The sequence below is a fragment of the Channa argus genome, chromosome 12 (genome assembly GCF_033026475.1).
Source record: "Channa argus isolate prfri chromosome 12, Channa argus male v1.0, whole genome shotgun sequence".
NCBI classification, from domain to species: domain Eukaryota; kingdom Metazoa; phylum Chordata; class Actinopteri; order Anabantiformes; family Channidae; genus Channa; species Channa argus.
The window spans coordinates 27,103,591-27,128,229 of record NC_090208.1 but is presented as its reverse complement, the minus strand read 5'-3'; the positions used below and the strand labels follow the sequence as shown (position 1 = coordinate 27,128,229).

Below are 24,639 nucleotides of genomic sequence, written 5' to 3'. Positions count from 1 at the left end.
ATGGTATAAGTTTTAATTGCTTATAATTGCAATGTTTTATTTTTGTATTCATTCAGTAATTCATTCTGATTGTACATACTAATTTTCTATGTGTATTAACTGTGTAGGTGATTTAAAAGCACTTTGGTTTTCTGAAAATATTTTTTAAATGCCAATCTAGATACAATTGAAGAAAACCAACTTACTGATCAGTGAAAGAAAAGTAGAGGATATTGCAGTTTTATGTAGCAAATAAGTTGTGTTTTTAGGTTTAATGTTTTAATACATTTTTACTTTTGGTTGTTTTGTCTTTTATTTGGAAACATGATTTGATAATTTTAAAGCAATTCAAATCCTCCGGTTCTTAAAAAGTTGGACCTTCAAAAAGTTCCCAAAACCAGATCCCAGTGTTTATGTTTGTTACTTTAATTTTAGGTACTGATCCCACATCATGTGTGTGTGTGTGTGTGTGTGTGATTTCATTGGTTACAGTCTTGTACATCAGTTTGCAAACAGCACCATTAAAATGACACATTTTATGTAATGCAAAAATAAAAGAAACAAAATAAAACATGTAGTTTAAAAAAAAACAACAACTACCTGATCAATTTCTGCCAAAGTGCAAAAGCTCGATTGTGTTGGGAAATTTTAAAATTTGCAGTGCATTTCTTTGGTCCTTAAAAGTGATTTAGCTCATCTAATCTCCCATTCATGACAGAATGGCTGGGAATCATCAGGAATATAGCAACAATAACTAGTAGTTTCTGGACCAATGTTCATCAGAATAATGAATTTGTCAACACAATATTTGCTAAACCTCAATCCTAAACAAACAGCATGCTCTATACCATAGAACAGGGATGAAGATTCTCTTTAGGACTGAAGGGCACAGCAACAGGCGCAGAAGCCGACTCGTAAGTTCTGTTTAGAGGGGCAGCTTGAAAAGGGGGTAGGGGTAATTTTGCCTGAGTTCAAACTGTTATCTGATTTCTTTGCATGTAAACAATGATTTACGTTTCATCTGGCATTGTGATCCTGGAGAAAGTTACAGAAAACTTCATACATCTGGACTGTTCATGGTAGGACCAGTGATGTAACCATTAACATAATTTAAAACAGCCCTTACAATTACACAAATACACAAACCATTTCCAAGAATTCTGAATCACCAGTGTGAACATAGCCTGACTTTCAGGAGGAAAACTGCAACAAGAGGAATGTAACAACAGTGTAGTGCAGCACAGCGGGAGGCTGGAACCTAAACATAACCTACAAACTCGGCTAAGCGTTATCAAAATGATCAGGCCTACATATAACTGAGGGAAAAGTCTAAACATCTACTAGTTACATTCCACCTTTAAGTCAAGTTTCCAGCAGTGGGCAATAGCCCACACTTCCTAGTGGCTCTGGACAGGTTGTTCATTTGTCACTTTGTTCTTTCAAGTTTAGCAGATACTCTGAGCATCTAAAGTTGGAAAGAAAGGGTTTTGCTCTAGCACTGATGTTTAGCTGTGTCCTTTTCCTACTCTCTCTTCTTTTTCTTCTTCTTCTTCTTGCGTTCTAGGCAGCTGTTCCAGTAGTAGAGAACCTGCAGAGCGATGATGCCGTTACAGGCAGAGGATATGACGTAGGTGAGGGCCATGAGCGAATCTCCAGTTTCCTACAAGACAACAGAATATTTACCGTGTAAAACAATGCTAAAGCAATAGTTAGGACCAGCTTCAAAGATTCCAAACACAAACCCAAGTGTTTTTTGTACAAATGTAGACAAATCTTGGTCATTAAAACCATTCCTGCCTTCCACACAGTGTCTGCAATGTGTTCACCTGGAACACGTCTCTGCTGTAAGAAGTGTAATGGGTAAAGAAATCAATGTGACAGTATGTTTTTTTTAGGTTAGAAGAGATGGATGTGGATGTATTTCACATTCCGGATATTTTCTTTGCTTTGTGATGTTTCAAGCAAAGAGCATAAAGGTTACATACTAGTTTTAGGATACATATTTAAACCGCATAACCTTTTCCGTACACCATTTTATTTTATTTATGTGAACTAAATAATGTCTGAGGAGAAAACGTCTAAACCACATGTAAACAATTCTCAAGTTTGTTCAGTGATCCAGATATAATTAACACAATATTTCATAGTGTACACAAAACAACTGTGCTAAAACCACCTGATGACTTTGTGGTGTGAATTGGCGCTATAGCAATAAAGTTAAACTGAATTGAATAGAAATTGAACATACACTTGTCATAGCAAAATTTAGCTTAAAATTATGTATTTAAACAATTCTTAGTACAACACACATATTTATTACTAAAATATAACAAAACGTGAGGCACAGGATTTGATTTCTGTTTTCTGACATCAACACTGGTTTAAAATTATACATAGTGGGTCAAAACTATGCATACAGCAGGTTAGTGTTAAATACTGGTTAAATATTCTTTAGCAGTTTCCTGGTTTTGCAGCACAGGTCAGACCTAAAGCACAGTTTGCATATTTCCCAGAGGGCTGAAGTCTGGACTTTGGAAAAATAATTCCAAAAACTCTTTTTTCATAGCCAGCTTGATTTATGTTTGGGATCACTGTCCTATTGAAACACAGAAGTGTGTCTAGGTTTTTTTTTTTATCATCTAAGCTTATAGTTTTTGGTTATGATGAAGAAGTCTGAATTAGCTCCCATTTGTCATTATTCCACACACTTTGTGCGATTCACCAGGCCCACTGGCAGAAAATCAGACCCAAAGCACAATGCTACCACTACCCTTGGTTAACAATAGGTACATTGTTCTTGGGGTTGATGTCTCACTTTAAACATACGTTTGCTTATTGTAGCCAACAGCTTATTATTTATCTCTGGCCATTTTCCTTGTCGATGTGCTCAGCTGTATTACTGTGGTAGACAGTAATACGTGTGTTCCCGCAGTAACCGTTTGATGGCAGACCTGTGGCTTAATGGCTGCTGTTGTACGTGAATTTTTTAGTTTATTATTGTTAATAAATTTGCAAAGATTTAAAACAAACTTGTTTTACATTGTCATTATGGGGTATTGGTTGTAGAATTTTGAGGAAAATAATGAATTTGATCCATTTTTGGATTAAGGCTGTAACAACAAAATGTGGATAAAGTGTTGTGAATTCAGTATTTCTCACTTTATCACTATCGTGTAATGCTCATAATTTGAGAATTAACATATTAACCAAAATATTTGTTTTCCTAGATATGATGTACAAACTAACAGGTAGGAACTTTGCCTACAAAAAATCTAAATGTTTTGAATAATACTGTGGTCATACTGGATGCCAGAAGTACAACTTGGTCTCACACTCACACACACACACACACACACACACACACACACACACACACACCTGTAATGAAGTGAAGATGCGGGCAAGGGATCCAGCAAACAGCAGGAAAACCGAGACTGCAGACAGCTGGCCAGTGTGTCCATTCTGAAAATTAGTGACTGCCTGGATCAGCTGAGACAAATACACAAGAGATAAATACTGTTAGGCTCAGTTTCTTACTGTATGTGCATCACTTTGAAAATGTTATTTTATTCTTTTAGAAGTACAAAAAGTTAAGTTTATTCAGACTGACCCTCTTAACTTTTGTTATGTACTACAATCACACTGTGATACTACAATAATTCAAATAAAATTTTTCCCTTATTGCATAAGTTTTCAGCTTTGTGATTCCCATTTTTCTTGTTTGTTTGCTCCGTGACTGGAGTCCACCTGTGGTAAAAAGCACAGTGTTCTCCATAATTATCAAATGGAAAATGTTTGGCACAACCAGAACTCCTACAAGAGCTGGTCACCTGGCCAAAATGTACAATTGGGGGAGAAGGGTCTTAGTAAGAGAAGTGGCCAAAACCTCATGGTTGAGGAAAAGCTGAATGGAGTAAAGTACAGAGCTCAATGGAAACCTGTTCCACAGTGATCAGTACCTCAGACTAGACCAAAGGTTCACCTTCCAACATGACAATAATCCAATCATACAGCCAAGACAACACAGGTGTGGCATAGGGACAACTCTCCGAACATCCTGACTGACGTCCTGACTTAAACCCTATTAAACATCTCAGAGACCTGAAAGTGGCTGTTCACTAACGGTCCCCATCTAACCTGACTGAGCTTGAGAGGATTTGCAAAGAAGAATGGCAGAAAATCCCCCAGTACAGGTTTGCAAAGGTTGTAGCATCATATACAAAAAGAATTGAGGATGTACTTGCTGCAAAAGGTGCTTCAACAAAGTAATAAGTAAAGGATTTGAATACTTACTTACACTATATTGCCAATAGTATTCGCTCTCCTGCCTTTAGACCCATATGAACTTTAGTGACGTCTCATTCTTAATCTATAGGGTTTAATATGACGTCGGCCCTTTGCAGCTATAACAGCTTCAACTCTTCTGGGAAGTGTGTTTATGAAATACATAATACACAGTGATCGCAGTCTTCGCTCTAATTCATCCCAAAGGTGTTTTATCGGGTTGAGGTCAGGACTCTGTGCAGGCCAGTCAAGTTCTTCCAATCAAATCTCACTCATCCATGTCTTTATGGACCTTTGTGCACCTGAATTCATTTATTTGGATGGGTGAGCGAATACTTTTGGCAATGTAGTGTCTGTCTACTGATGTTTAATTTTTTTCTTTTTAATAAATTTACAGACATTTATAAAATACACTTTGTCAGTATAGGGTACTGAGTGTAGACCAATGAGGGGAAAAAATAAATAACTGTTTTATCGTGAAAAATCCTAAGGGGGCCTGAAAACATTTTAAATGCACTGTATTCCAGCTAATATTAATGAACATGTCTGACTGTTGAGAAGGTAGCCAACACTGTAATTATTACACTATACTGTGACAACTGGAAGATTCCAGCAGTGTTTGTTATGTCTGATTTGTATCTGGTTTGCAGGGACATTAGCACATTCCTATGCAAACTGATGGAGTCAGGTTAGGTCAATATGTTCCCGTTGAAAACATTGTTGTTGTTGCTGGAACATAATTACAGTCCAATCTGAACCTGACAAACAACCTGAAACCTGTTTCTTTTTAAACAACACTCACCATGGCACTAATGGACTGAAAAAAGTGCACACCACAAATTTTTAATGGTATGATATGAAAAAAATAAACATACATTATTAGACTTAGACCTTTTATATGTTTTAATGGCACCAACTGAGCTGATCCTAGCAAATATTCCAAAATGCCTTGTCACCTGCTGGGCATCACAGTGCCAGCATTTCACAATTGGGACTCAAAATTAGAGCTAGTGAATGAACAAGGTAACTGATTGGACGTGCAGGTGCAACAGGCTGACTAACTTCTCAGCACTGTATTAGCACTTAAAGCACTGAGTGAAATGAGCAGGTCTGAAAGTATAGTTATGGTGTTAATGATGCTGTCTGCTCTATTTTAGCATGGCTGATTGTGATGATTTTGATGTGGATATGTCAAATTAAATGTATGCCACAAATGTTAAAATTATTTACTAACAGTATAATTCAAGCAATAGTATCAAAGTCAAAGTAGCAGTATGTATTTTGTAACAATACCCAGGATTAACTAGAGTTTGCCTACCCTTCCTATGATGATGGCTGGCATGTTAGAGGCCTGCATAGTGGTAACCACAGACATGGAAGTGACTGGAGACAGCAGCAGGATCAGCAGACAGAAATACACAACCACAAACAGGAGACCTGCGGGAGAAAAAAACACTTTCAGTCTCAATTTGTCTCGGCTTTGACATTCCTACTGTCAGATTGCTGAATGAGCTGTTTTACCTCTGCTGGTTCGTCCTCCATAGTGCTGAATGAGGAAGCCAATGGTTACTGTCTGCATCATGAGGAACAGAGCCTCGCCCCATGCACTGAGGACATTTTCAACACATTACTCAATTTGTTACTCAAAATGTGAAACCAAAGTAGGGAAACGTTGTCCAAATCATGATGCAGTGCACTACAGGGATTACAACAGCATAGAAGAAAATGGGCCAACCTGAAGGGGAACTTGTTGGCGATGCTGTAGGCCATTGTTCCTGTGATCGCCAGCAGCTCCATTAGCACAGATTTGAAGCTCAGCCCCTCAGCGCTCTTTGCTCCCATCAGTTTTAAGATCTGAGGCATTTTCACTTTGGGATGAGGAAGAAGAGTCTGAAATATCCTCTGACTGCCCATACAACAGCACAACTACAACTTCCTGATTACTCATTATTATCATATGAAAAGGAGATCATCCTTGAGTAAAACAATAAGGGCTACATTTGATTCAGATTAATATCTGTAGATTTTAGATATAGAGAAGTTAAAATGTTTTACCCATCACTGATCCTAGGATGATGCCAATCCCAAGGCCTTTGCTCAGTAGAATCTTCAGGCATGGTACTGGTACAATGGATCAAACAAACAAACTTCATAAATCACATAAAAATACACACACAGTATTCACATGAGAATAACTCATAAATAAAGTAGAACAGACTAATTTTCAGGTTAACCATCACCTCTGGCTGAACAAGTGTTACAATCAATCTGGCAGAAAACGTAATTATTTATCTTTTGTAGGCTTTTATTACAACTGCATCAGTCAGAAACGTCAGCCTGCAGCACATGTAACATTTATCTAACACATTGACAACTGTCTAAAGTGTCGGCCCAGCAGTAGTGGTGCCAGAAAGTGTTCAGACCTCTTCAAATTCTGCATACTTTATCATGTTGCCGGGTTTTGAATTTAAATAAGATAGAATATACATTTTCCCCCCACTTAACTTAATCAGCAGCAGGGAGTGAGACACTAGTCAGAGTTAGGGATAGCATTTAAAAAGTTTGACGTCTACATGATTTGAAGTTACAGCAGATAATATTTTTTTTCCTCAGGTTTTCCTTAAATCAAGCATTTCCACCCAGGAGCCCCCAAATGGGGCGCTGATATCAATCTAGGTAAGGGGTCACCAGTATAGTACAAATGTATCAGTATTAAAAAAACTAATTCTGGAAGACACATTTGTTTATTATTATAAGCTTTCTCTTATCTTGCCCTTCTCTCACGGGTGCTCAAGTCCTTAAATTTCTCTCAAATGAGGGGACTGTGCTTGGCTGCTCACTCTTATTTCATATTTGACGTGTCTTTTCATGACTGAGCAACTAGTTTTTTAACAAAATATGAGCTACTTACCGTCCAAAAAATTTAAATTGAGAAAGAATTCGTCGTAGCATGATTCTGGCATTAAATATGCTATCAAAAAGCCTTTAAAAGGATCCATAAACGATGACCCTTGATCCAGCACCGCTTTTTCCGCCATCGTTAAGATATAACTGACGTTGCCGTTGTGTAACACGATAAAGAGTCCTACCAGTTTACACGATAAATACAATGGTTCCTCTTGGATATGGCCATTCTTTTGAATTCGAAATTAACGCTATAATTATAGTTTATATAACAGTGAAAATTACGAAACTGTAAAAAATTGCTACTGGGATCGCTTCTCACCTCTGGCATTAATTTAATTAATTCAGGACCAAAACAAATCAGAGCCCCAAAAAAAGTTTTTTCAGTTGATCCAGTGGATCATCAACACATTTTTGCAATTTTGTACAAATATTTTTTTTCTCTTTCAAATTCAGCTCGATTTTATAAATGTAAATAATAATTTTAAACTAACTCACTAACTAACTAATTAACAAATTAAATTTATTAAAATGTACCAAACCAACCAAACACCAAACATAATGTCAAAAAAGGGAATAATAAATGTCATACTCAACGTGCTCTATTATTATATTAGGTTTAAGGAAAAATTCTGCCACAACACCTTTTTGGAGAATATATTCGTGACTGGTAAATCCAAAGTTTGGAAGACAAAAAGACCTGCACAAAAAGAACATTAATAACTATTATCATCCTCTGTGCATATCAGTTCCGCGCTGTTATACACACTCGGGACGGGACAGCAGGTGACACCATGCAGTTATCGCGATGGTTGCGGACGTGTTGTCACGCTCAGCTCTTCCTATGAAGAACTCTAACGCTATGATGGACACAAGTCCAGAAGATGTGTCAGGCCAGTTTCAGACAGTGCCTTTGCCTGAGTCTCAGCTGTCCTTCCCCGGTCAGCCGTACTCCGTGTCCGTCCTTAAAGTCGGATACTGTCTCCCTCAGACAGACGGGACTTTTAAAGCGGACGGAACCGTCACCCTCATAGAGGGACCCAAGACTATTCTGGTGGACACTGGAGGACCGTGGGACCGTGACTTTCTCCTCATGTCGTTGAAAGAGAGGGGCTTAGAACCGGGAGATGTAAACCTGGTGGTGGGGACTCACGGACATTCAGACCACATAGGGAATCTGGGACTTTTTCCAACAGCAAAGCTCATTGTGGGCTGTGACATCAGTAAAGGGGACATTTATCATCCCAACACGCTGGCAGAGGGACATGTGCACTGTGTGGATGAGCACGTAAGTCACTGTCACAGCAAGCACTGGGGACTCAAAGGTGGATGTGGTCTGCACTGGAACTAGTTTCCTCAGTAACGGTTCCAGTCTGGAGAAGTGATCTACGAGCTCTCAAAGCCTTTTTCCTACAGGACAAGAAACAGTTCAGTGTTGCAGTTAGAAAAAAATACTGAAAGAAATATTAAGGGGTTGTGTAAGTGCTGCAACCTGTTATTTAAACCAGGTCACATCCATAATATTCTCCAAACATTTCAGATGGTTATGAAGCTTTGCTGCTCTGCAGTCTAATATAAAATCATGCTTAGTAACATCTGATGGCTCTTCCACTGATCAGGGTTTCTGCAGGTGTGGAAACGTTTTAAAAGCACTACATGCACTTTCTTCACCAAAAGGCCTTAGTCATTAAATACTTACATTTAATTTAGAAAAATCTAAAGTCTCAAAAAATCTAAAATCTAAAAAAAACAAAAAACATAAATAACTATTTTATTTATTGTTTTATATGTGACCAAAGATTATTTGTCATTTTGTACTGACAATAACAGAAACAGTTTTTTGAAACTGTTGTTGCCAATTGTCTTGGTATAGGCTATTTTACTTATTATTAAAAGGTCCATAAAATAATAACTAACCGGTTTTTAAAAATTTTAAGTGGTGTATCCATCAATACAGCTGGGAAAAACTAAAATGCAATAATAAAAACTGTAAAGTTTTCTATGAAGAAACAAGTTTTAGTGTGTAAGTGTGCTCTTTCAAATGACCCGTCATGTCTGCATTCAGGAATTAAATCAGCCAGTCTCTGTCATCAGAGCTACATCAGTCATTACAGAGTCATGCTCACGTTTTTAGATTATGCTTTTTTTTACAGTGTGTTGTGTGTTGATCACTTGTGTTTTGTGTTTGAAGTCACTGGTTTTTGTAGCCCTTCCAAATGGACCCGGAGAACCTGCAGGTAGTAAGACGTACTGTCATGAACAGAAACAAACTTATCATTCAGATGAGGATCATAGCACATACTCTCACACAGTCTGCTCAGCAGTACATTTAATTCCAACGGGAGTCCAATAATATTTTCAGAATTTCTCTACAGTTAACAGTGCATTAGTGTTCAGCAAAGACACTGTATATTACAGAAGACAAAATAAGGTCCGGACCTTATTTTGTCTTCTGTAATATACAGTGTCTTTGCTACACATCAGCTAGTGCCAGTACTCCCTCTTCCACACTTTGCCACCATATTCTGGCATTTGGCTTTTTTTAATCCTTTCATCTGGTGTCAGCAAACGTATTTGCTTACTCCTGCTCAGGTTAACTAAATTCAGTTACTAAATCTATAGCTATATCTAAAGGCAATGTATCATTCGACACATTGCTGCTCAATGCATACGCTTTGGAATGGATACGCTTATAAAGGAAGGGAGGTGGTGGGGAGGTTTTCACATGGTTGCATTCTGCACCTCTAGGTCCTGGAAAATCTTACACACTGCACCTTTAAATTTCAATTATCAGACCAGTTTCTCTCCACCAACCCCCATCCCCCCCTTCTCTTCTTATTCTTAATCACACCGTGCAATCTAAGTAAGACAGTATGTCAAATATAATGTATAGCTGACACTATCAGCACTACCATAGAGAAAAGAGAAACATCAGGTCTAATGCTGTAATTTTCAAGTAGCTTAATGTGTTAATCTGTTTGTTTCTCCTTAAGCTGTGACTGTGTCAGTTGTTGAACACTCTCCTTTCTCCTACAGATCTCAGTTGTTCCTAGTCCAGGCCACACAGGACAAGATGTCAGTGTTCAGGTGAAGGGAACCCTAGCGGGCACAGTACTTGTTGCTGGCGACTTATTTGAGTGCTGCTCAGATGAGGACAGCTGGCGTGATCTAAGTATGAACACTCAAAAACAAGAGGTCAGTCGCCGAGAAGCGCTGCGCACTGCTGATGTCATCATACCAGGACACGGTCATCCATTCAGAGTCATCAGGAAATTATGATGATGCCTGGAGATGGATTATATAAGGAAGTGGTTCGACTTGTTGCTCTTTTACAACTTAAATTGAGCTGCTTTATATAATTTTATGATGCAGCTTTTTGATTACTCACTAATAAACACGTAGAGAAGAGTTACCAGCCAATCATTCTGCTTTACAGGAAATGTTTTCTCTCTGACTCTTAAGTGTGATCATGTTTATGTTCTACATTCCTGTAGAAATTAGAGGGGGTTCTACACAATATGGGTTTGAGCATGTAAAATTATTTTTTAACAGAAATATCAATTTTACTTTTTAAATAGTTTTTAATACTTTCTTAATTGTTTTCACTGTTGTGAGCTATTGGGTGATGCGAAAATGACACGTTTATCTGTTGTAAATTGTGGGCAGATAGTAAAGAAATGTGAAAATTGTAACGCCACTTTTTACAAACACACAGACAGAGTAACAACTTGTTGGACCTGCTGATGTGGTTTGAATCATCCCAGACAACACGGATTTTTTAAAACTCTTTTTGTATATTTGCTTCACTTAAATAATTAAGATCATCAAACTAATTTTATTATTACATTTATATAACCCAAGTAGATTAAAAATGCAATTTATAAATGATGATTTCATTTAGAAACTGCCTCCCCTTGCTAAATCACGAATAAACTGTGATTAACTACATTTTTTGGTAAGTTGAGTTAACTTTGACTTGCTACACCCAGGCCTGATTACTGCCAGACCCAATAGAATCTGTCAGACAAAGTAGATTTTAAAAAGTAACATGTCAGGCCGTTTAAACAGTTTAAACACAAAGGTACACACAAAGAAATAAAGGTTTAATTTCAGTACCCACAGGTGTCTGTACCTCAAGGTGATAACTTGAAATTATTATATAATAATATTTAACTTTAAAGCTACACAATCGTTGCTGACAGCTAAGGGTACATAATTGTACTTTTAACAAAGTTAAGGTACAGGCAAATTTTGCAGCGAGTCAAATATCATAAAATGGAATTTATATTAAAGTGGGTTTATTAAAATAACTTATGCTAGTAGTAAATAATGACATTCTTGGGGTGTGTGGTGTGGAAATTATTGTATGAGCTTCATTGGTTATTAAATGTGTGTGATTTCACAGTTCATAAAGCTTCAAGCCTACAAGACATCAAGGTCTGGATGTCCCACAATTTTTTACTTCTAAACTCAGACAAAACTGAAATCATAGTATTTGGGCCCAAAAATCTCAGAGATATGATGTCCAACCATATTGTCACACTAGATGGCATAAGTCTGGCCTCCAGTACTACTGCAAGGAACCTTGGAGTTATTTTTGATCAGGATCTATCCTTTAACTCACATATAAAACAAATCTCTAGAACAGCCTTCTTCCACCTACGGAACATTGCCAAAATTAGGAGCATCCTGTCTCAAAGTGATGCCGAAAAACTAGTCCATGCATTTGTTACCTCTAGGTTGGACTACTGTAATTCCTTACTTTCAGGATGCCCCAGTAACTCCCTAAAGAGCCTGCAATTAATCCAAAATGCTGCAGCAAGAGTGCTGACTGGAACTAGCAAGAGAGATCATATTTCACCTTCACTAGCTTCTCTCCATTGGCTTCCCATTAAATGTAGAATAGAATTTAAAACCCTGCTTCTTACATATAAAGCTCTGAATGGTCAGGCTCCATCATATTTAGAAGACCTCATAGCACCATATCATCCCAGTAGACCACTTCGCTCTCAGAATGCAGGCCTACTTGTGGTTCCCAGAATTTCCAAAAGTAGAATGGGAGGTAGAGCCTTTAGTTATCAAGCTCCTCTCCTGTGGAACCAGCTCCCAGTTCAGATTCGGGAAGCAGACACCCTCTCTACTTTTAAGTCTAGGCTTAAAACCTTCCTTTTTAATAAAGCATATAGTTAGTTATAGTTATGCTGCCATAGGCTTAGACTGCTGGGGGACCCACCCCCCAATGCACTGAGCTCCTTTCCTCCTCTTGACCATCTCTCCTCTCCTCTCATCCAGCAATTGTCACCACTGTATGTCATTAACTCTGTGTGTTCTCTCCAGTAGTTGTCTTTGTCCTCCTCTGTCCCCCTCTCTCTGTGCCTTTCTGCAGGTGTCCCCCGGCTTTGAAGCTGTGTGTCTGCCAGCGTGAAGCTACTGATCCTACCAATCTGCCCGATGTTTTGTTGTTGCTTTTGTTGCTCTGTTCTTTTCTCTCTTCACTTTTCACTCACCCCAACCGGTCGAGGCAGATGGTCGTCCACCCTGAGCCTGGTTCTGCTGGAGGTTTCTTCCGTTAAAGGGAGTTTTTCCTCTCCACTGTTGCCTATGGCTTGCTCCAGGGGGAATTGTTGGGTTCTCTTTATACATCTTTATAATCTTGACTTTATTCTGTAAAGTGCCCTGAGATGACTTTGTTGTGAATTGGTGCTATATAAATAAAGTTGAATTGAATTGAATTGAATTGATTTTAGTGATTTCATCAAGTTCTGTTCAAGTGTATTGTGTCGGTATTATGCAAATGATAAACCTCGTCCACCTATTACCCTGGTGCTGTTACTTCAAAAGACCAGCAGGGGTCAGTGGTTCGCCCCTCGCAACACCTAATACTACTGTCCTGCAGACATAAGACAGGGACACCTGAGGTAACAGCGTGCTTTGTCAAGCTCGTTTAAAAAAGTAAAGGGGGACACAGGGAATGTGAACGCAACAGCAAGGCGACATTTGGTAACCTTTGAAAAGTCCAGACAGAACTTAAACCATTTAATGGTTTGGAGCCCGTAAAAACTTTATTAGTGCAACACATTTATTTCTTACCATGCGATGCGCTGGGGACAGAACTGCTTGCAGCAGGTACCGCTGTGGTTTCGTAGTTTCACAATGAACGTTATTCACCTGTGTGAATTCTTTATTCTATATTCTGTAGTTTTGTTTTTTTTTTTTCGTAAACCGAAGTTTTCCTGAAACGGTCGTGAGTTCTTTTCTTGGGAAATATGTTTATCAAATGACAGACTGTGCTATGGTTTGCTTAACAGATGTTCATAAGGTTAAGCTAAAATTTTGCAGTAATTATCATATTATCACGTGCCTTTGTGTTAGTAATTAATTTTCAAAAAAATTTTGTTTTTCCATACACGTAATTGTTGTATCAGTAAATTACATGGATGGAAAACGGTGGATTGTGGACTTACATGGTGGGTTACCTGTTTGATGGTTCATTCAAAAAGCAAATAAAATCAAAAGCAAAAAAAAAAAAAAACACTTTTTACGCCCATACAAGGAAAATGAAACCATTGTTGCAATGGAGCCGGTGCCAGCTGAGGTCTGTCAGACTCCATCAGAGCTCCAACCTCAGCTTTCCACTGATCCAAGGTAAGTGCATCACAATTAAAAGGCAAATGTGGTTAATTTGTAAAACAAAATCTATGAAATAAATCTCCTCCTTTTCCAGGTCTTTACATACATTACAGTGAAATATGCAGAATTGTTTTGTAGTTTAACTTTGAATCAGATCCATTTAAAGCCTTAAAGGCCCCTGACCCACCCGTTATATTGTAGCCTTGTCTGGCTAAAACAAATATGAGGTTATGGGAATATTACAAGATTTTTTTTCTCTCTTTATGAAAATTGACAATTTATAGACTGTACCAAACACTTTTATATATTGTTAGTCTGCTTTTCAATAGTCCATAACTAGCAACACTATGTCTGTGTATAATCTTGTTGTATTGCAGTAGTGAACCCTTTCGCAAGAGACTAACTATTGTGACTGCTATTCCACCCTTTCCCAAAAATGTCCAGATGAGACTTGATGCCAAAGAACCATCTCATGAAGTTCCAAAACTACTGAAATGATGGCAGAATACACCCTGTAAGTATAACTTTATTACCATCTATGTGACAACTTTATACACAAAGAAGATTTAGAGATTGTTGTGGCCTTTGATCTAGTGACCAAACCATTTCAGAATATATTCTATACTAGTTGCCAAGGCACTAATTGTGAAATTCCCTTTCCTGAGAGGGTTGGAGGGTCTTTATTTTTTAATTTTTTGGGATTTATCAGTATGTATTGTATAAATTTCAACAATGTATTATTATTAAACGTGACTCACTGAAATATGTCAAATAGTCTGATGTGTTTCTTGTTTTTAGTACACCCAGCACATCCCTAAAGGGAAAATTTAAAGCAGAACGTGCAACACTTCTCAGTGACAGTGACGTCAGAAAGCTGAAAGAGAAGTTTGGCGAAACAAAGAACAACTGTCAAGTGTTATTATCAAGTGTTAATCTATGCAGTAATTCTGTATTTGGGGCCTGTGCTATAGTTGGCATAGCAGACATCCATGAAGAATAATGTTAGTGGCTCCCGGTTCTTTCTGTCCACGTTATGCTCCCGTCTTGTAAGTTGCTTTGAATAAAAGCTTTATTGTAACTGAAAACAGGTAAAATAAACATTTCGAGAAGTTAAATTAATATAGTTGGGCAAGGCCACAATATTGAAGCTGAACAGATTTTTCTGAGCTTACTATGTGAAATATATTTTTAATTCTACAGTTTGTTGATAAGGTCGACTGTATTCATTCTTCAACTAGCAGTTTCTGCCATCGCGTCAGGGAGGGCTTTGCCAAATGTGATGAAACTTACAGAAGGTAAATCTCCCCTAGCAAAACAGTACACTGACACAAAACATGATGCTGTGGCTGAAGATCTGCCAGGTAGTGACTGACATCTTTCTAATGAATGTGGTAACAGATCTTTAATTGCCACACTTCAAGACTTGGAAAAAGTATGTCATCATAAACATTTCTGCATTGCAGGCATCAACTTTACTTGCCACCCATCTTCAGAGAAAAGATCAAGTATGGCGTCACAGTGGGAGAAGTAGTGATCTGGATTATTCAACTATACTGACTGGTAGATGGAAACAGACACGGGAACAATGATCTGTTTCAGAAATTATAATATGCCAAATGTAAACATGATATGCATAGTTTTATATAAGTGGATATGTACTCATCAAAGTAATTACTGAAAAACATTAAAACTGTTTCTTAGTTACTGCAAATCAACTGCAGTATGTCTACCGGCCTAATGGGTCCACCTCAAATGGCAACGCTGCTGCCATCCACTACTCCCTCTCTCATCTGGAAAACAAGGACTCATACCTAAGGATACTCTTCATCGACTACAGCTCCGCCTTCAACATGGTCATTCCCCACAAACTCACCCAAAAACTGTCCACACTTGGTCTGCACCCAACCCTCTGTGACTGGTTCCTAGACTTCCTGACTGGCAGGCCTAAGTCTGTCAGGATTGGTAATAGGACTTCAGCCAGTATCACAAACATTGGGACTCCACAGGGTTGTGTACTCAGCCCCATTCTCCACACCCTGTTCACCTACGACTGTGTCGCCTCCCACAAAGACAACATCATCCTGAAGTTCGCGGATGACACCGCAGTGATAGGACACATCGCTGGCGGTGACGAGGCAGCTTACAGGAGGGAGGTGGCCAGTCTGGTGTCATGGTGTGGAGACAACAACCTCACCTAACCTACCTAACATGGACACCTCACATCATGCAGCTGGTCAAGAAGGGCTGATGATGTTACATTTCTGTCTTTTTTTAAAAATGACTGCTACCTGATGCTTTTAGTTTTATGTTTAAACTCTCCTGGAGTTAAAGCACATTCCAGATGATAATGTTTTTATGCAGAATTATTATGCTGTGTGAGTAACATGTTACATTTTGTTCTATACTTTAAGTTTTATTACTTGTGTATAATACAGAAGCACGCATTGTTTCACAAACATAAAAATATCTTTTTATTGTGAACCTTTTACTTAACTTTGTTATATATAAAACTAAATGAAATACACTTGTTGGTGTATGTTGATTGGAATGCACCATAAAGGGATTGGTTTAAATGTAAAATTGTGTTAAAAGTATAAAAACGAATTAATTGTTCTTATAATAAAATTTGGTAAATAATTAATAAATGTTTGTCTCTGAATTTAAAAGTTGTTTTTTTTTTACCCCTAAAGGTACAAAATGGCTTGTCACTCCAGCTGTACCTTAGTAGGTACCTATAATGTACAATTCCAAAAGGATCATTTTTGTACCAATCCAAAAGGTACATTTTCGTCCCCAGGGGAACAGAAAATGTTCTTTTAGAGGTTCAGACAAAAAGGTTCTAAAATGTACCATGTTCAGGGGTACAGTGGTCTTACCCCGCTAGGGTACAACTGGAGCGACAAAGCATATGTACCTTTTTAGGTCCATTTCATTCCCCCTAGTTTTCTGTGTGTATTGACATGTATCAGTCTGGAAAAGGTTCCAAGGCAATTTCTAAGGCATTGGGACCAAGGTGAGAGCCATTTTTCACAAATGTAGAAAACTCACCAGGAGTGGTCAGCCAATAAAACAACTCAGAATCTAAAGAACTGACTGACCTTATCTGAGTTTTAACAAAAAGGAAGAGACAAAAGTAGAACCTGTTGACAAAAAGAACACACAGGTTCATCTCACATTTGCCAAAAACTTAAAATGGGGATGATTCTTTTGTATACGCACTGTATATGCTTAGTGTAATAAAAGACTGCTATCAACTTTATTGTAGTCATCCCTGGTTGGTGGGTGTGACTAGTGTGCCAGAGTATCACTGGAGTTGTTGTACCAGGCACAAATAGGAGATGTTCAAATAACACCACCATAAATCAGTAATGAACCCACGGACGATAAATGTGCTCTGTCCACCAATAAAACCTATCACATTGAGATCCAACAATGGATTACATAACATTTAGGGAAATGCTGCATCTAATAAGCTTCTGTAAAAGGGACTTATGGAGATGACTCCGTAAAATATGCAAAGAGGGAACTTTTACATGTTCTTGTTCCTATTTTATGTTTGTGTAAGTAAAGGGAAAGTAAAGTAATCAGACGCACAAAGTTTCACAATCAAACACTGTGTATGCATAAAGACAGAATAATGCAGACACATCATTTTATATGCAGAAACAGTGGATATATATGTTACAGTTGTTGTAGTTATGTTGTGATGAAGTGGTGAAGATCTGTCTCCTGACACCACAGAGAGTCATTGTACAGATTTATGGCTGTTTGCAGGAATGAGCTCCTGTAGCTTTTTTGTTGTCACTGCAGAGCTAAAGAAGCCTCTACCTGAAGCTGCTCTGCCGTTTGACCAACAGCTCGCGGAAAGGATGTGAGCTGTTCTCCACGATGTTTAACAATTTGTCTCAGCATTGTCCTCTCCACTACCAACTCCAGAGTTTCCACAGTGGTCTCCAGGACAGAACCAGTTTTCATAATTAGTTTTTTTTTTTGCTGTATTAGTGTCACTGCCTCTGTTGCTGTTGCACCAGCTGATAGCGGCAAGAAAGACTGCAATGGCAACAACAGACTGGTAAAACATCTGCAACATCCAGCTGCATGCATCAAAGATCTCAAGCTTCCCCAGGAAGTGGAGTTTGTCCTGCCAATTCCAATTTAATTCAACTATATTTATATAATTCACAACAAAGTCCTCTCAAGGTACTTGACATAAAAAAGTTGTTAAACGGAAGTGCAAGATTTGCACCACCACCTCCACCACCACCCAGAATGGAGATAGTTGACTCTTCTCCTAGTCCTCCTGAAGTTCACTACCTTCAGGTGATTGTTTCCGGACCAGTCAGTAGTGTAAGTAGTGTCCACCAAGCCTCTGTACTCTGCCTCCTCCCCGCCACTGATGCACCCTACCACTGCCTATCCATCAGAGAACGTATGCAGGTGACAGGAGTCTGAGTTGTATTGGAAATCAGATGTGTACAGGGTGAAGAGGAAGGGTGAGAACACTGTCCCCTGAGCTGACCACCCACTCAGACACACTTCCCCACAGTCACACAAATTGGGGGCTGTCTGTCAAGTAGTCAGCAACGCCTGAGGTGATGGAGCAGTCAACTTGCATCTTCAGCAGCTTCTCTCTCAGCAGAACAGGCTGGAAAGGCACGGGAGAAATCAAAGAACACGATCCTCATAGTGCTGCCTACTTTGTCCAGGTGAGAGGGAGCCTGCTGCAGCTGTTAGATGATGGCATCATCCACTCCAAGCTGGGGGCGATAAGCAAACTACAGAGCGTCCATACAGTTTCTCACCTGAAGCCTCAAATCAATCAGGCAAGGAATCAGGCAAGAATGTCTTCTACAGTACCGTCACCTTCTTCTGGCTCAGGTCCAGGTTAAAGAGGTGCTGTAGAATCTCTAAGCTGCTCAGCACAGACTTTCAGGCCCCAGGGGCTAATACCATCAGGACCCGCAGCCTTGTTCTGATTCGTCTTCTGCAGCCTCCGCTTCACCTGGCTGCCAGATGTGTGAGGGGGTGGAAAGGGGGAGGAAGGCTTTTGTCTGTCTGTAGTGAGAGAAGCTGTGGAGACTGTGGGGGGAGGGTGGAGATGTGAGGTAATTCTTAGACTTTATATGTGAGAAATTTCTGAACATGTGCACATTTTTCAAATGTATCACTATTTTACCATCTAGATGTGGACCTTTTAATATTACTTTTGTGTGAAGCTTCAAGATGTCTTATAATTCACATTACAAGGTGCAGGTAACATATATGTTGTGATGTTTAAAACGAGACAGGTCATCCTCTGAAAATCTGCAGTAGATGCTTGATGAGTTTAATACTATTGACTATTAAACCATAAGTACACGATTAACCAATGATGAGGTCGAAACTCCAGTGTTGTTTGATTATCAATGTATTTAATATTTTATTGTCTGTAAACCTTCAGCCAAGACCTTGGAAGCAGTGGACTGACAGTATCAGCCACATGTTAGTTATGCAGATATTTTTAACTGGAGCCTTTGGTCTCATGTATCTTCATCTTTCTGCACCTATCCATGGACTCGTCATTCAGGACTTCTGACCTCTTCTCAGTGGTTGCTGTGACTGGGTATGGGAACACCCAACCATCATTATTACCCATACGACACAGCTAATTTTAAAAATTGCTTAACCTTCATGGTAACAAAGATAAGCTAAGGCAATAATAAAAACCATGAGTCACTGAGACCTGGGGATGCTAAGATCTTGTTAGATATATGTATCTAATTATCTTATATATGTATCTAATATGTATGTATATGTATGTAGAAGTGCATCTGCACACTTGTCCAGAGTATCAGATATGTACACCACAAGTTTGAAGACTTTTTATCTGATCTTTACAACTTCAAAGGGTATTGGGGTTAAGGCTTGGTTTTTGAGTTGAGTAATAGGGCTTCGGTTTGGTATAGTGTAGACAGGCTGAGGTATGCATGATACCATGTCTGTACAAAGATAGCTGTACATGAGAGTATAATCAGAGACGAAATGTGTGTGGGTGGGGTGTGTGTGCGTGAATCTCTGACAAACATCGGCTAGAGTCTATTTCCACCCTCCCTGGACACTTGAAAAGAATAATAATTCACTGATAAGGTTGTTAGTACAAGCTGACAGGTGTTTATCAGTGTTCTATGACAGTGTGCTGATAAAACAAGCATTATATGAAGTTGGGAAAGAGCCTAGAGTTACACTGAGGCACTGACAAAGAGAAGCAGATACGGATCTGTGATGACAGCGTACTGGGCCTCACAATTGTGAAACATCTCTTCCTCAGCTATTTTGTTCGTAGAAATGATGTGTTTCGGACTCACTTTGTGTTGAGCTCAAGTTCACAGATGGATATGTTGACATGGTCCTGTAAAATTTGCTTGTACTACTCACATTTCATAGCTTCCTCATTGTGGCAACTGTCTAGGCCCCCAGAAAAGTTTTGCCCTCACCAAACAAAATGTTTCTCATTTTGGTGCTCAATGGTTAATGGTTATCATATTTGGAACAATCCACTTATGGATGAACTGATTAGACAGCTCTACAAAATCATTGCAGATGAATGCGGATCTGTTTTTCAGGTAGAACTTTGTTTTCACCCAAATGGATTTCTTTCTTTAGTTTTTCTGTGTCTACATTTTTCTAAACTGCCTTAACCCAGTTACAGCAATAGCCAGCATAGGCAAACCAATCCCTCAAGCAAACTGCCCCTTGTGGTTGTGGAAAACTCTCTGATTTATTGTAATGTTAGAAAAAAGAAGTCGTAGGCCATAAGCATAAGAAAAGTAATGGCAGACTACAAACAAATGGCTTTTATGACCTTCATGGAAACATACACACACATGCAAGCCCATGACATCAAATCAGGGTCATAAAGGACGTGTTATCAGACTGTCCTCATCTCTTAGCTCCACCCTTAACCCTCCACCTTGTAAACCTCAAATATAAATGTAAACAGGTCTAAATTTTCCCTCTCTGACACCTGATATTGAAGCTGCACCTAACGCATGACAGTTAAAAATTGATACATTTTTGCATTTGTTTTAGCGAGGACGGATAGGACGTTGTCTTCTTTTTTAGCAATTTGGACTTAAATCTAAACCACCATGTGTACAGGAGCGTGTTCAAGGTTTATCGCCATCCCTCTTTACATCCTAGCTTTAGTGTCGGTCATCTGCAACATTATACTCTTCTTCCCTGACTTTAAAACAAAGTATGCAGATACAGCCAGTGACGGAGTGGACATGCTGACTCCAGAGGTCAAATACATGGGAGGCCTGATAGGAGGAGGAATCATGGTGAGTAGATTTGGTTAGAATACTTTGAGTTTGATTAATAATTTGAGTTCAAATAATTTAAATATTACACATTATATTTCCCTTTTACAGAAGGGCGGTTACACAAACAACATTGTCTAAAATAGTAACATTGATTAATGATATCAAATAGGACACAAACTGGTGTCTCTTGTCAAAATCCTATTTTTTTTGTCACCCACCTCCTTCCTACAAAAACTTTGTTGACTCTAAATCACTTTAACAAATGCAACAATGGTGACTGTAACATTTATTACAGCAGCCACAAGACGTTGCTAATTTTCCACGAATGTCTTCATAATAGCTGTAGCAGAAGGTTTTAGGTGAGCCACCAAACCATGACTGTGAGCTCCTGATAATTGCTATTCAGTGGCATGATAACATTCAAACAAACATTTTTCAGGCTTCATTCAGTTTGTGCCTTGGACCAACTAGCATTTAACCACAGCTTTGCAACTTGACCCTCCCACATAGCCTGCATTAGTTTGGAACATGGTTGTGTCTACACTTATATAGCGCTTTTCTACCTATTCGCACTCAAAGCGCTTTTCACTGCATCTTATTCAACCACTCGAACTCACAATCGCACTCACACACACCAGGGAGATGCTATGCAGCTGGCCATCACTCACCGGGACCCACTAAGTTGGGGTTCAGTGTCTTGCTCAAGGACACTTCGACATATGAAGTGAAGTTCAATCCCCGGAGGAGCCGGCAATTGAACCAACAACTGTGAGATTGGTGGACAACCGCTCTACCTTCCTGCACCTTAGTACTGCACAGACCTCAGTGATTGAAGGCCACACTGCTATTTTTTTGAACACACCCCTTTCAACTAATTTCCCAATTGCACAGACTTACAAGCTGCATATCATGAATGCTGGGTCTTGTTTGTTTTCTAAAAATCTACTGCACCTACTGGTAACTTGTCTGCTATGTAGCAATAAAAATATACTAAAAACCTGGATTATTGTGGTTAGTCACATTGTACTGCTATTATTTTGAACAATACTGTATCTGGGTCCTTAGAGGTTCCTTCTGCCAATTTTATGTTCTTTATAATAGTTACAATCTAAGGTAAAGTGTTTAAAAAATAGGTAAAGTAAATACGATATTGATTTGGATTATAAAGAGTATAATAACATAAAGAATAAAGCTCGTCCTGTCTGTGGATACTGCCACAGCTTTGTGGAACTGAAATACCTAAAGTCAGTTCAGTTCACTTGACCTCAGTCCTGCCTACTCAAGTTTCTCTTATGAAGTGAGTTACATTCCAGCATTTTTTAAATATTAATCTTTGTAGTTCAGGACTGTGTCACTTCAATGTATTAAATAGAAGGTAATGTGTTGTTGTATGTTATTTTTCATAGGCTGGTTAGAAAAAGAAACATGCTTTCACTATGTCTCATGTTCTTCCTTTAATAATGTTATTTAATGTAACATTAAACATGTTATATATTTCTCATGTTTCTTCAATATTGCCTTTTGTCAGGTCCTCATTCCTGCCATCCACATCCATCTCACCAGTGCTAACAAGTGCTGTGCCAACCGCTGTGGGGTGAGTGTGTACAGTAAATGAACAATTGACTATAATGGACATAAACTTTAAGGATCTGCCTCCCTGCATTATTTTTCAGCTGTTATGTTTGATGGACTCAGTATGCTGAATTGTCCCATAGGATATTTGGTGGACTCCTTTAGTCTTTTTGACTCACAAGCTCTCTGACTGTCCAGTAAATATGTCAGATTTATTTAAAATAAGTCTGACTTTGTGATGGGGTTGAAAGCTGTCATTTCCAGACATTCACCTTGAGGTGCAGGAAAACCTACTGGTCCAGAAAATGATTAACCTTATGTTTTGAGGCTGGCACAGATCATGCTTTTCCTCACATAAATATTTTAAATCTTACCTCAATCCCAAATGAAATTCTTGTTGTGGAAATTGTGGGTTTTCTGTTTCATTTTGGCAGGGTTTCCTGTTTGAAAAACTACAGGCTTATTTCCAGTATCTATAGGATAGTTAACATTTTTTGAAACACTCGTAAATAACCAGTAGAAGGTGTTCTTACATGTTCTTACATGTAACACATGTAAGAACACAAGTATTGTGTTTCAGGAAGTACAGTACAGTACACTGGTTTATTTGGAGACAAAACTGTGAGAAAGTGTGTGAGAAAGTTAATGTTTTCAGTTGTTCAGGGTTCTAAGTTTCCCCCTCTGTTTCTCTCTCTTCTTATAAATAATCTTAGTTTTAATGTGGGTGGAGCTTATATTCAGTGATCTCCAATTACAATGTCAACCTAATAGGTTATTTGCAGCACTGATCCTGGTGTGTGTGCTCCATGCAGATGTTCCTGTCCATTGGCTTTGCAGCAGCTGGTGTGTTGGGAGCAGTGTACAGTCTAAGTGTTGCATCCCTGGGCCTTGCCAATGGGCCAGTGTGCCTGTGGAAGAATGAAATTAACCCCATACCACAATGGGGGGCCCCCTTTGCTAACAGGTACAGACAGTCTGTAATTCTTGTTGCAAGTACTACAGTATATTGTAAAATATGGCTTCAAAATGTATTGCATTTACATCGCTCATTTTAATCCTTTGCAGCAGTGGGAGCTACCTGGATGACAAGGAAATGTGGAAGTGGTGTGAAGAACCAGTGAATGTGGTTCAGTTCAACTTGGGACTGTTCTCCACTCTGCTAGTGGCTGCATGTGTGGAGCTTGTCCTCTGTGCCATTCAGATGGTCAATGGATTGTTCGGATGTATCTGTGGCACATGCGCCAAAGCAGAGGTAAGACCAGAGCAAACTAAAGACTTAAAGACACCAAATTAGTGTGTATAGAGTGTATTTGTTCTGCAAGGACACACCCCTAAAGACAAGGTTTATCTAAATAGTGCAAATAAACTACAAACTACATCTCAAGACAATTCACATAATAAGTTAAAACCTTGCATACAAAGAAAACCCCAGAAATCCCCATGAGCAAACCCTAGGTTTCAGGAAAAACCCAGTTTAAAAGAAGAACCCTGAATGCTGTAGTTATTGCATGATCAGTGTGTTTTCTGTCTACACTAAACACTATCTCTCTGTTCTCTCTCAACAGTAAACTGAACTACAACAACAAGAAAAAAACAGCGATTATCGTTGCCCCATTATCATTTCCATGATCAGTATCATCACTGAATACAGACAATTCCCACAATTAACATCATCATCAATATTATAAAGGGTCCAATAAAAATTACTGGGAAAATGGATGAATTCAATTTAATTCCTCTTAGATTATACTGATCATAGACTACAGATGTAACAACTGATGCATGTTGTATTTGTGTCAGTAAATTTGCATTTTTTTATGTTTTGTAATAAAGGTCTGACCATAAGGTGAAGCATTACATTATTGCTGGTTACATAACAAAAGATATATAAGAAAAGGTTAAAGCTGGATTAAATTAGACTAGTTATTTTTTGATTTACAGAAAACAGTTAACAACCATATTACTGAAA

The 24,639-nt window shown here is 38.6% G+C and overlaps 3 protein-coding genes across 3 annotated transcripts; 2 read left to right on the top strand and 1 right to left on the bottom strand.

Annotated features, from left to right (window-relative positions):
* Positions 1–384: 384 nt before the first annotated feature.
* mpdu1b (mannose-P-dolichol utilization defect 1b) lies at positions 385–7,333 on the bottom strand. The gene is made up of 7 exons (XM_067524233.1): positions 7,175–7,333; positions 6,319–6,384; positions 5,999–6,131; positions 5,785–5,870; positions 5,582–5,700; positions 3,358–3,468; positions 385–1,639 (listed from the first exon to the last, which is right to left on the bottom strand). Exons 1-7 carry the CDS (start codon positions 7,299–7,301, stop codon positions 1,502–1,504), a joined length of 780 nt encoding a protein of 259 aa, XP_067380334.1. The 5' UTR covers positions 7,302–7,333; the 3' UTR covers positions 385–1,501.
* Positions 7,334–7,959: 626 nt separating this feature from the next.
* mblac1 (metallo-beta-lactamase domain containing 1) lies at positions 7,960–15,384 on the top strand. The gene is made up of 5 exons (XM_067524232.1): positions 7,960–8,455; positions 10,204–13,812; positions 14,242–14,311; positions 14,998–15,092; positions 15,261–15,384. The coding sequence occupies exons 1-2, from the start codon at positions 7,976–7,978 to the stop codon at positions 10,444–10,446; spliced, it is 723 nt and encodes a 240-aa protein (XP_067380333.1). The 5' UTR covers positions 7,960–7,975; the 3' UTR covers positions 10,447–13,812; positions 14,242–14,311; positions 14,998–15,092; positions 15,261–15,384.
* A 5,397-nt stretch (positions 15,385–20,781) lies between these two features.
* Positions 20,782–24,527, top strand: tm4sf21b (transmembrane 4 L six family member 21b). Its single transcript, XM_067525437.1, has 5 exons — positions 20,782–21,116; positions 22,627–22,692; positions 23,483–23,634; positions 23,736–23,922; positions 24,236–24,527. The coding sequence occupies exons 1-5, from the start codon at positions 20,925–20,927 to the stop codon at positions 24,236–24,238; spliced, it is 600 nt and encodes a 199-aa protein (XP_067381538.1). The 5' UTR covers positions 20,782–20,924; the 3' UTR covers positions 24,239–24,527.
* The last annotated feature ends 112 nt before the right edge of the window (positions 24,528–24,639 follow it).